An 11,695-nucleotide genomic window follows, 5' to 3' on the forward strand; every position below is an offset into this window, starting at 1 on the left:
AACTCACTTTCGCGAGAGGAACTTTGCCCTTCAGCCTTGTGGCAGCAGCTTCATACTCTGGGGCCAATCGCTTGCAGTGGCCACACCTGCAGAAAGTGGACATAAATGGTTAGAAAACAATACACCCCTGCAGATCTTATAGCAATTGCACTAGGCTAGGCCGGATTTTTTCACGTGATGAGTGTTGTTGGCTAGGCCAGCATTTATTCCCCTCACTAAATGCCCTGGATAAGGTGGTGGTGATGCAGCAGCCTGCATAATGCTATAAATGAAGGGAGTTCCAAGGTTTTGACACAGCAATTGTTACCAAAAATGGGGGATTAATTATGGAAAGAGTCAAGAGATCAGTTTTATTTCAAACTAAAACTGAGGAAGCTGAGTAATCTGATCCACAGTTAAGGGTTACAATAAAATAGCAAAAGTTCAACAGAATAGGAGAGCACAAATTTAACATAATTACAGAAATAATCATTCGAGTGAGAAAAGGTCTTTTTACACACGGAGTGCTTAGAATTTGAAATTCCACACCACAAACTTGAAGAATCCACTTGAATTGCTTGAAAAAGCACATTGTAGCATCATACTGTTGTAACAGGGAAAAAAGCATCAGCACAGATTCGATGGACAAGACAAACCACCCACATTACAACATTCTACATACTGCAGTTCATGACGTTTTAATACTGTCTCCAAGCATTACCTTTTCAGTATCTTGCCACCGCTATAATGCGGCAACCTTATTCCAACATAAAGAAAGAATCTTAAATAACTGTGCTCATTTCTGAAAGATACACACCTTGGTGATCATTTTACAAAACTTGCAGATGACGCATTATAAGCACTTAAACATTATTTGCCATCTGCCTGACTGAATTTCTAACTGTCATATGTATTATTCAGTATCACAAATCAGGTGGTTTCACCAAAAAGTGGAGAGAAAACATGACGCAATCAATTGCCTGTTAGTAATTTTACACCAAGAGGAACTTGGCTTTTGAAATAATTACGCAAACTTTTTGTGGCTCTCTTTTGGCACTTTATGAAGTATCAAACATTCTCAGACAGGTATATATTTGTTACCAAATATTAACCATATTAAAAGAAGCTTTTTCCCAATTTACAGCAATCAACCTGGCAACTCAAAATGCTCATCTGATGTTCAGCCACCATGTTCCACAGCATTTCAGTTAAAGTGAGTTTTTACAGCAGTCGTTTAAAAACAAGGTCCCTTCAAGAATGGGACAATTCAGACAATTCAGTCTGACCAAGACACATCAGATTTTGTATTAATTTTCATGGTTGGATTTGAATTCTGGGTTGTTGCTCTGGTGCCATAACCTTACATGCTGGTCCACAGAAGTGACATTAAGCCAGAAGTCTTTTCCAGTTATGTTTATTCTAATGGTGAAAGCAAAGACACCATAGTCCCAAATGACCATAGGTTGCTCTACCCTTCAAGGGAGAGGACTGATTGGTGCTGATTTAACGCAAGACAGGCCTTCATGAATATGGAATAACTAGAAAATACAAGACAATGACACAAGCTCTTGAAATACAAAACCTGATAATGGGCTATATTTTTTACAATACTGCAAATTTCACAAGATAGTATTTATAATTTTATTTCAATTTGTGCTTAAAAGATCAGAAAAAAGAAGCATATTACTTATTTCAATTATCATACAGCTAGAAGCTTATAAACACAATATCAATGATACAGCAGCACACTGGTTAGCATCATTGCTGCCTCACAGCACCAGGGACCCAGGTTCAATTCTCAGCCTGGGTCACTGTCTGCATGGCATCTACACATTCTCCCAGTGTCTGCTTCAGTTTCCACTGGGGGCTCCGGTTTCCATCCAGTCTGGAAGGCATGCTGGTTAGGTGCATTAGCTATGCTAAATTCTCCCTCAGTGTACCTGAACAGGTCTGGAGTGTGGTGACGAGGGGATTTGCACAGCAACTTCATTGCAATGTGAGCCTACTTGTGACAAGAAATAAACTAATCCTGAAATATTCTGAATTTTAGCAGCATAAATTCTGCTGAAGTCTACACTTGTGAAATTCCACAGCAACCTAAATTGGCCAATTACAGGACAGTGGCACACACCCATCCCAGTGTTGGATATAACCCCATGGCTGCTCATTTACATTCAAGTTAACTTACTAAGTTTTTTTTTAAGGTTATTTCTATAGACGTGGACCAGAAGAGAACTATCAAGGTCAACGTAGCTTCACTTCTGCATTATCCTACAAGTAAGCCAAGTACTTTAATTGGTTGAGATAATTTAATAAAAGGAAACAAAGCTGAAGCATTTACACTGTAATAGACTTCACATTTAATTTCAATTCAAATTTCTAAATATAAATTGAAAGACAAGTTGCACCAGTCATGCCCATAATGCAGTGCATCATTAATACAATGATTTCCAATATTGCAACAACGCTTTCATTGTTAGCTTCAGTAATTTAAATAATTATGAAACATTTTGCCATCCAATTTGACACTCTGACCTCAAATCTAGTTTTGGACTTCCTGACACTGTCCTGTAAAAGTAGCCATCAATTCCAATTCTAGACACCAATGTTGCCATAAACCTATATGCCAGGAACAAATCAAATCACCTGCTACACAATGTTCTACTGCTCAGTCACTTCTAGTAATAAGAGGCTCATATTTCAGATTTTCTTCTCACTGATTGCCACATACAAATTTACATCCTTAAACCACTCAATCTCCTATGCTAGTCCACCTAAGATTAGAACCAAAGTAAAATGCTGTCATTTTGAGCTTTTTGTTCCAACCTCTTACATATTTTTCCATTGACTCCTTTCCTCAGGAATACAAAATCATTCCAGGGAGCATTATCATATAAAACAAAACATGACCCTGATGCAAAAAGGAAATATGAAGTTAGATGACAAAAGCTTGGTCAAAGAGTTAAGTATTAAGGAATATCTGAAGGAGAAAAGCAAAATAGAGAAGCAGGGGAATATCCCAGAATTTAGGGCCTAGGCAACTGAAGCATAGTTATCAATAGTAAAATAACTTAAAAATAAAACAGGGATGCTCAAAGAGGTTATAATCTGTTGAGTACAAGTATCTGATGGTAATGAGGCTGAGGAGATTACAGAGAGCTGTGAGGACATGGAAGCATGTGAAAATATAGGTAATAATTCTAAAGCACAGAAGTAATAGGGGACTGGGACTTGGTTTGAGCGAGAAGGGCAGCAGAGTTTTGAATGACTTGAGTGTAGAATACTCAAGCATGAATGAGGGCACATGAATAGTTAAGACCAGAGGTAACAAGGGCACAAATGAGGGTCCCAGTGACAGATGAACTGAGACAGGGATGACGTTGCAGATAGATGACCTTATGAGGAGAATCTGATGATGTGGCAACAGTGGAGAAATCAACGATGCAGTGGTGAGTTAAGAGCTGTGTCGTTAGCCTACTTTTGAAAACTATCAGTGTGCCATCAGACAATGTTGCTGAACGGCAACACATCAATGAGGAATAATAGGAGAGCAAGACTAGGCCCTTGCAGGACACCAGAGGGAACTGGGCAAGTGTAGGAAGCAACTGACACTCTGGGTATCAGAACAAAACCAGTTGACAGCAGTCCCTCCCAGCAGGATGAGTGCGCAGGAGCATTAGTCGAGCAGAGGATGTTGTGGTCAATCATGTCAGAGGTTGTAGACACATCAAGCAGGACCAAGAGAGAAAGTTTATTTTTGTCACAGTCACATAGGACATAATTTGTGACAAGTTGTATTAGCATTGTGGAAGGGAAGAAATTTGACCTGACAGATTCAAACATGGAATTCCTGGAAAGATGGGTACAGATTTGAGGCAACAACATGTTCAGGGATTTGAGGTCAGAGTGTCAAAATGGATGGCATTTTCAAGGACAACAGGTCAAGATTAGTTTTTGAAAAGCATGTTGACAGCCGATTTAAAGAACAGGGACACAACACCTGAAGTGAACTGTAGCCAGTCAACATAGAGACCAGAAGGAAGAAGTTGAGTGGGCAGCAATTTAATAGGAATAAGGTTGAGGGAAAGTGAATTGCATGGACAAGATGAGCTAAGGGGAGACGAGGAGACATTGGAGAGAAATTATAGAAACTTTCGAATTCAGGGCTAAGGCAGGGGAAGCTTTAAAGTGGGCGAGTGGAAAGGAGGGAAGCCACACCGGCAGCTGATTGGATGGTTTCCATCTTCCTCTGGTACTGCTATTTATTTCAACTGTTAAAAACTTTGGCTTGGGGAAATTGGGCTTCTAAATTTTCATTTTCTATTGTTACCTTTAGCTGAACTCAAGCTGGCAGCATCCTGCAATGCGGCAGCAGCATTAATCAAAGGCAGTCAGCTCCCACATGATTTCAAACCTTGTAATTCAACCAACTCAACGATCACATGAGACAGGAACTTACCACTCATTCTGCACTGAATCAGAACTGCAACGTCTGCTTGAATCCACAACCACTTTATAGGTCAATGTGTGTGTTTCTCTGGTGACTTGCTTAAGAGGGGGCATTGAAGCAGGAGGGCATTTGCAACTTAGTCTGGCACAGCTTACCCTGGTGTCACCCTTGCCTTATGTCAGAGTTGAAAATAAGCTACTCACCTTCCATTCCATTCCCACTTAATTTACATATTTACACAGTTCCACTTGACAGTTTTAAGTGTATTCTATATTTTATGCCACTTAATGTCTACTAAGTCACTGTCATAGGACTTAAGAAAATAGTGCCAAAATTCAAAGAGTTGGTTTAAAGGCTTTTAGCAAAAAGCTGGATGTACTCTGTTCCTCTAGGAAGTGCTGACCAAGGATAATACCCATTGCCAAATTCCACAGCCCAGCAAAGGAGCAGAAGCTCCATTGTATTCACATGCAATTGAAGAATCCAACAAATAAACGTACTCCCTATTGGATTAGCAGCTGAAAATCAGAGCATTGTAAAAGAAATGCATAACTGACAACTGAAATCTAAACTGCCAAGATAAATATTGAAAGCTATGCACATTGAGCATATAGGTAGCACGAGAAAAAAGTCAGATTAATCCATTTGTAGGACTTACAGTAAATGTATTCCTTGACACTGAATAGAGCACTATTGCTCAATAACATTTATGTACTCATGACATCACTGGATGAGAATAATTTGTTAATTTGTAAATCAAATAATGATGCAAGATTTTAAAATCAATTAGACTGTTTTATATCATCTAATGCATCCCTCTGCTGTCGCAACATTACAAAAAAAACCACTCAAGACCCAAGAGACTTTGGTATTTGTCACTACTCTCTTTTCAAAGCTCAGAACATGCAAAAGAGGGAATGAACTTTCAGTTTCACAATTATTCTGCATTTTGATGGTTTAGGAAATGATTGGTTATCTGATAGCACTCCAACAGGCTGTTGCGACGCTATCACTGGGCTAAGTCAGAAGATTGCCTGTAATCCTCACAACTGGGTTGTCAGAATATCATCTTTCTGATGATTTTCCTCAGAAAGCAGCATCAGCAACACAGGATATGTGAGGATTGAATCATGAACAGCAATTTAACAAATTGGACACGCTCACATTGGAAAAACAGGATGCTGAGAGGCGAGTGCTCGCTGTTGTAGCATTACCTCATCCAGCACAGGTCAAACCACAGGGCACAACAGTCACTTGAAGGTGTTGGTAGGAGAGAAATTTAAAGCAAATCAAAAACAATCACAAGAAAGTGGTAATGAAAGAAGCTCCTTAGGGAAAAAAGTAAAAGCAGACATTATTGATTCATTCAAATGCAGATAAGATTTTTCTGACCATATTTTTGGATGCAACATGAATAATTTGAGCCATGATGCAAGAAAACTATTGCATGCTTGAAAGGACTATGCAACTTGGACAATCAGCCCCCAAAGCTTACCACCACTGGACAGTTTCACCACCTCACATTTGGGTCTGCTGTATACTGGAGACTGCAATGACATCTCCATAACTTGTGTTAAAGGACCACTGACATGGTAAAAGAACTAGATAGGTTATAGCCTCTTTTTGATGAGCAATTTATCAACCATCAATTCGTATCATGTCTATTACATGAAGAGAAATTACGCAAATTATAATCTCTTGAATTTGCCTTTGATCATTCCAAATAGAGTTTGGGGATTGGTTAAAATAGTGTATCACTGGATTTAAGTTGGACTCAGTTCATTCTCATCCTACACCTGACCCACAAAGATTGCAAAAACGTGTTCACCCATCATCTGACCTGAAACCAACATTTTGGCACTCCCTCCCAAACAGCATTGTACTTTCAGCAAACAGTTCAAGACAACAACTCAGCACCCTCTCAGGGACTAGCAATAAATGCTGGCCATGTTCCATGAAATAATTAAAACAAACCAAAGGCTAAGTAGTCCTGGTTTAGATGTGTGATCAGATGACATGATAAGCTAAGAAATGTCACAACATTATCCAAAGAAAACTAAGTCAACGTTACATTAAAGTCTTTGGGATGAAAACAAATGAAAAATATACTTTTAGTTGCTGGTAGCACATCAGGCTGTGCTAGTTACCTAAACACCACAGAAGAACAGCACGTGCATAGGAACTTGCACATTCTCCTCCAAGCCACACAACATCTTGACAGTGAACAATATGGTTGCTCCTTCAGTCACTGAGCTGCCTCTCTAAAAGCACTGTAAGAAGTCTCGCACACCAAGTCAAAGTCCAACAAGTTTCTTTGGAAAAAGGTTTTCGGAGAGCTGCTCCTTTGTCAGGTGTGTGTACCTACACAGGCCAGACTTTAGTGGGTCAAGAAAGCAGCTCACCAGCACCTTCAACGGCGACTCAAATGAGCAAAAATTACTAACCTGGCCTACCCACAGAAAAATAAGAGAAAGAGAAATTATAGCATCTAACCAAATTAACCTGTGGACAACAGTGATTGGCACTGCTATTCACAGTGCCAGGGGCCTGATTCTGACCTTGGATAACTGTCTGTGTGGAGTTTGCACCTTCTCCCAGCGCCTGCATGGGTTTCCTCCAACACTCCAAAGATGTGCGGGTTAGCTGTATCGGCCATACTAAATTGCCCTTTAGTGTCAGGAGGGATTAGCAGGGTAAACGCATGGGGTTACAGGGATTCCACCTAGTTGGAATTGTTGTCTCTGCAGGCTTGATGTGCAGAAGGGGGGCATTCAGCCTTGTAGAGATTCTACGATTACTAATTAGTAATCCACTCTAGAATTACTACCAGGATTGGAGTTTACAGTTAAGACACACAATAGAATTATTACTCAATTTACTAAGCTCCTCTTGTTTTCTGATGCTGGTGTGTATTGATTGCACCCTTTTACCTACTGACAGCAGTGATTATCCAGGTAACATTGCAGTATCTCCCTACAGTCGGTAACATATACCTAGGTAATGTTGCAGTAGTTGCCCTTTGTAGTAGCTCAGAACTAGGAGTCACAGTCTACGAAAAAGGGGTAAACCATTGAGAACTGAGGTGGGGGAGAACTTTTTCACACAGAGACATGAATCTGTGGAATTCTCTACCACAGAGAGCTGTTGGAGCAGTTCACTAGATATGTTCAAGAGGGAGCTGGGCCTGGCCCTTGCAGGTAAAGGGATCAAGGTACATGGACAGAAAGCAAGAGTGGGATACTGAACGTGCGTTATCAACCATGATCATACTGAATGGTGATGCAGGCTCAAAAGCCAAATGGCCTACTCCTGCATTTATTTTGTTTACCTACATTACAGTCACAAACATATTTCCATGTAATACTGCAGCAGTTGCCTTTTATCTAATAGGCAGTAATGCATATTCAGGTAGTACTGCAGCAGTTGTCCATTATCCAATAGTCAGTAATGCATATCCAGGTAACACTGCAGTAGTTGCTATGGGCTCAGGCCGCCCTAACCTAGAACCAGCCATCGTCATCATTACCAGGAAGTGGGTGAGGCGAGTGAGACCCAATCAACGGCGGCCACCAGGTCCTGGCGAGCCAATGAGCCTGAGCCACGGGGCTCGTGCCCATCTCTTCCGCTTCCGGCCGCGGGGCACGCTGGGAGTTGTAGTCCCAGCCGGGCCATATGAATGCACTACAACTCCCAGAGAGCCTTGCGCACAGATACCGCGTTGGGGGCGAAGGAAGCGGGGGCCAGCCGGTTAGTAACTGGGGGAGGGTGGGGGAAGAGTGAGGCGCCATCCACCCATCGGCACATCAAAGTTCCGAATCCCGGTCCGTACGCCATCGGCCCCCGAGACGGGGCGGCGGTTCCTGATGCCACCCGGGGGGGAAGGGAGGGCTGGCCGCCATTCAGGACTCACAGCATTGGCAAAATGCGGTTCAACGGGAAGGCCTCGTGTCTCCAATGGGAAAGTAGGGCCGAGTGGAGGGGGAAGGGACACTCACCAGGGGGCGAAGAATTCCACCAGCATCAGCTCGTGTTCACCGACCCGATCCTCGAAATCGTCGTCCGTCAACTCGATCACATCGCTGGCCAGCGCCACACCGGCGGCGGCCGCCGCGCAGGCGAAGAGTAGGAGGCGGATCATGGTGGCGGGACAGGCTGAGCAGAGAGAGTGAGTGAATGAGTGACCGGCGCTCGCGCTGCTTTCTGTCTCTTGTGTCCGCGGCGACAACGGCAAACCGAAAGCCGCCCAGCGCCCCCGGAGTGTGGCGCCCGCCCATTGGACAGCGCCCCTCTCACGTGGGCGGCCTCCCTACCAGTCACCGGCGCCCGGACCGCGACCTGGACCAATGGCGAGGCCGCTCAGGATTCTGCGCAGTGAGGCCGCACCCTAAAGCTGCCCTGTCATTGCAATTTATGCAATGCTGCGGATTGAACTGTTGTTAGTTTCCCAAAGTATTGGAAAAATACCTGGAAAGTTGCAAACTTTGTAGAAGGAGAAAAGATCTTTCTAATTTGATATAGATTCTTCAGTGCAGAAAGATCAAAATTAATTTTGTTACATTTCCTGTTATGTTGGAAGAATACTTAGATTTTGTTGCAAACACAGTAGAAGCAGGAAAGATCCTTCTAACTACTTAATGAAAACATGTAAAAAAGCTCTTCAATTTGGTATATTCCTATAGTGCAGAAAGATCAGAATTTTATTACATTTCCTGTTATGATGTTGGAAAAGTACTTACATTTTGTTGCAAACACTGTAGAAGCAGAAAAGATCCTTCTAACTACTTAATGAATGTAAAAAAAGCTCTTCAACTCTATAGTGTAGAAAGATCAGAATTAATTCTGATGCCTTTCCATTTTATAATAATGACTCACCAAGACTAAATACTTTCTATCTTTAAGGAAATAAATTAATTCTGGTCTTTGTGCACTGCAAGGATTCTTGTCAAGTTGAAGAGCTTAGAAGGATCTTTTCTGCTTCAACAGTATTTGCAACAAAAACTTTGCAGGTTCATGAAAGTAGGTGAAAAGCTCTTCATTTTGACGTAGAATCCTTACAGAGCAGAAACATAAGAATTAATTTTATTACAGTTCCTTTTTATGATGATGTGGAAAAATACTTAGTTTTTGGTGCAAATACTGTAGAAGGAGATTTTTCTAACCACATAATGAAAGTATGTAAAAAGCTCTTCAATTTGATATATCCCTGTAGTGCAAAAAGATCAGAATTAATTTTATTACCTTTCCTTTTTATGATAATGACTCACCAAAACTAAATACTTTCTATCTTTGAAGTAAAGATTAAGGCACAAAAACAGAAAATGCTGGAGAAACTCAGCAGGTCTGACAGCATCTATGTGGAGCTAATGTTTCAAGATTAAGGAAGTTTTTTAAAATTCATTCATGGCACATGAACATTGCTGGCTAGGCCAGCATTTTGCCCATCCTTAATTGCCCTTGTGACACTGGTAAGTTGCCTTGCACTGCCTCCATCTGCACCATAGTGATTCAGTGATCTAAGAGGCTATTTGACCCATTGAGTCTGTACTGACAACAATCCCATCCAGGCCCTATTCCACATATTTACCCTGCCAATCCCATGACACTAAGGGATAATTTAGCATGGCCAATTCACCTAATATGCACATCTTTGGAGTGTGGAAGGAAACAGAGCACCCAGAGGAAACCCATGAAAACACGGACAATATGCAAACTCTACACTGACAGTTACCCAAAGCTGGAATTGAACCCAGATCCCTGGTACTGAGGCAGTGTGTGGCACTGTGCCACCGTGCCCCCCACATTATTAAACATTATTTCCTTATCAAAGACTGCATTTGATATGTCATGTGAAAATAGTCTTTCTGCAATTGAAAAATGTGGATTTCAAAACAAATACCATTAATTTTTCACCCTGCAGATAAATATTCATAAATAGAGAAGTAACATGGAACAGGTAGAATCCCTCATTCGCAACATTTTAATCAACAAAAAATTAACAGAAGCTAGTCAAATAAGCTCATTTTATTACAAAAGTAAATTACTTACTAGACTCAAGTTGAAAAGTGCTCAGCAGAACAGGCAGCATGTGTGGAAAGTGAAACTGCTCAGAATTAATTTTATTACCTTCTTTCCTCTTTATGATGATGGCTCACCAAAACTAAATATTTTCTATCTTTGAAGTAAAGGAAAGATTAAGGAAGTGTTTCTTTAAAACATTCATTCATAAGACATGAACGTTGCTGGCTATGCCAGCATTCATTGCCCATCCCTAAATGATCTTAAAAAGATGCTGCTAAGCTGTCTTCAACTACTGCAGTCCCTTTGGCATAGGTACACCTCTTAAGGAGGGAGTTTCAGGATTTTTGCCCCTTGATAGTGAAGAAATGGTGATATATTTCCAAATCAGGAAGGGAACATCCAGGTGGCAAAGTTCCCAAGTGCCTGCTACCCTTGTCTTTCTAGATGGTAGCAGTTGTGGATTGGGAAAATGCTATCCGAAAAAACTATGGTGAATTCCTGCAGTACATCTTGTAGGTGGTATATGCTGCTGACTCTGCATTGGTGGTGGAGTGACTGAATGTGAAGGGTCATCATTTTTTGCCAGGGAGTATCCCGGTTTTGGGAAAAGGGACCTGTTTAAAACACCAAGACCAGAGAAGACAATGTTTCAAATGCTAAACCAAACCAATCCCACCCAACAGAGACTTTGATCACCTAATCGCCGGCTCCAAACTGGTTGGGGAGACAATAACATCCACTGGTCCGATGTGATCAAGAAGACAATAGAAATCATCGGAAGGCAGATTATTGTGTAATATTCACGATCAGGAGTTCCCATTGTTCCACAATACCAGTTGGACAAGGGGCAGGAAAACAATATACATTTGAATAAAGCTATTGGTTGAGGGATCAATTGTTAAAATTTGGGTTTATTTTCGCAGAAAACTTTGACCAGCGTGGACATGGTGGGGTGAACGTTTCATCTGAAGTCTTCAGAATACTCAGCCCAACACCATGTGGAGAGTCGCCCCACATCCCCTGACCAAACTAGATAATGTTGGGGATTTAACAACTGTGAGTTAGGGAACGCAGAGAGCCTTAGTTTAGTAAAGTCCAAGGGGAAATAATCTGTTTTATATTAGCCACAATAGAACTTTTGGCTTTGGTTGTGCCATATTTGGATTTGCTGTATATAATAAACATACTCTTATTATTCAAAACTTGAAACTTGTGTCAATTGCATTAAGTTTAAATTTATTTATTGGT

General features: G+C 41.3%; 1 protein-coding gene across 1 annotated transcript in view; it reads right to left on the bottom strand.

Annotated features, from left to right (window-relative positions):
* pdia3 (protein disulfide isomerase family A, member 3) overlaps positions 1 to 8,683 on the bottom strand; it is a 31,120-nt gene extending 22,437 nt beyond the window's left edge. Inside the window, exons 1-2 of the mRNA XM_080214473.1 lie at positions 8,425 to 8,683; positions 8 to 86 (exon numbers count right to left, since the gene is read on the bottom strand). Of these exons, the coding sequence (XP_080070599.1) occupies positions 8 to 86; positions 8,425 to 8,567 (222 nt within the window). The 5' untranslated portion in view covers positions 8,568 to 8,683. The remainder of the gene's footprint in view (positions 1 to 7; positions 87 to 8,424) is intronic.
* Positions 8,684 to 11,695: the final 3,012 nt, after the last annotated feature.

The sequence above is a fragment of the Carcharhinus amblyrhynchos genome, chromosome 28 (genome assembly GCF_965287045.1).
Source record: "Carcharhinus amblyrhynchos chromosome 28, sCarAmb.v2.hapA, whole genome shotgun sequence".
Lineage (NCBI taxonomy): Eukaryota > Metazoa > Chordata > Chondrichthyes > Carcharhiniformes > Carcharhinidae > Carcharhinus > Carcharhinus amblyrhynchos.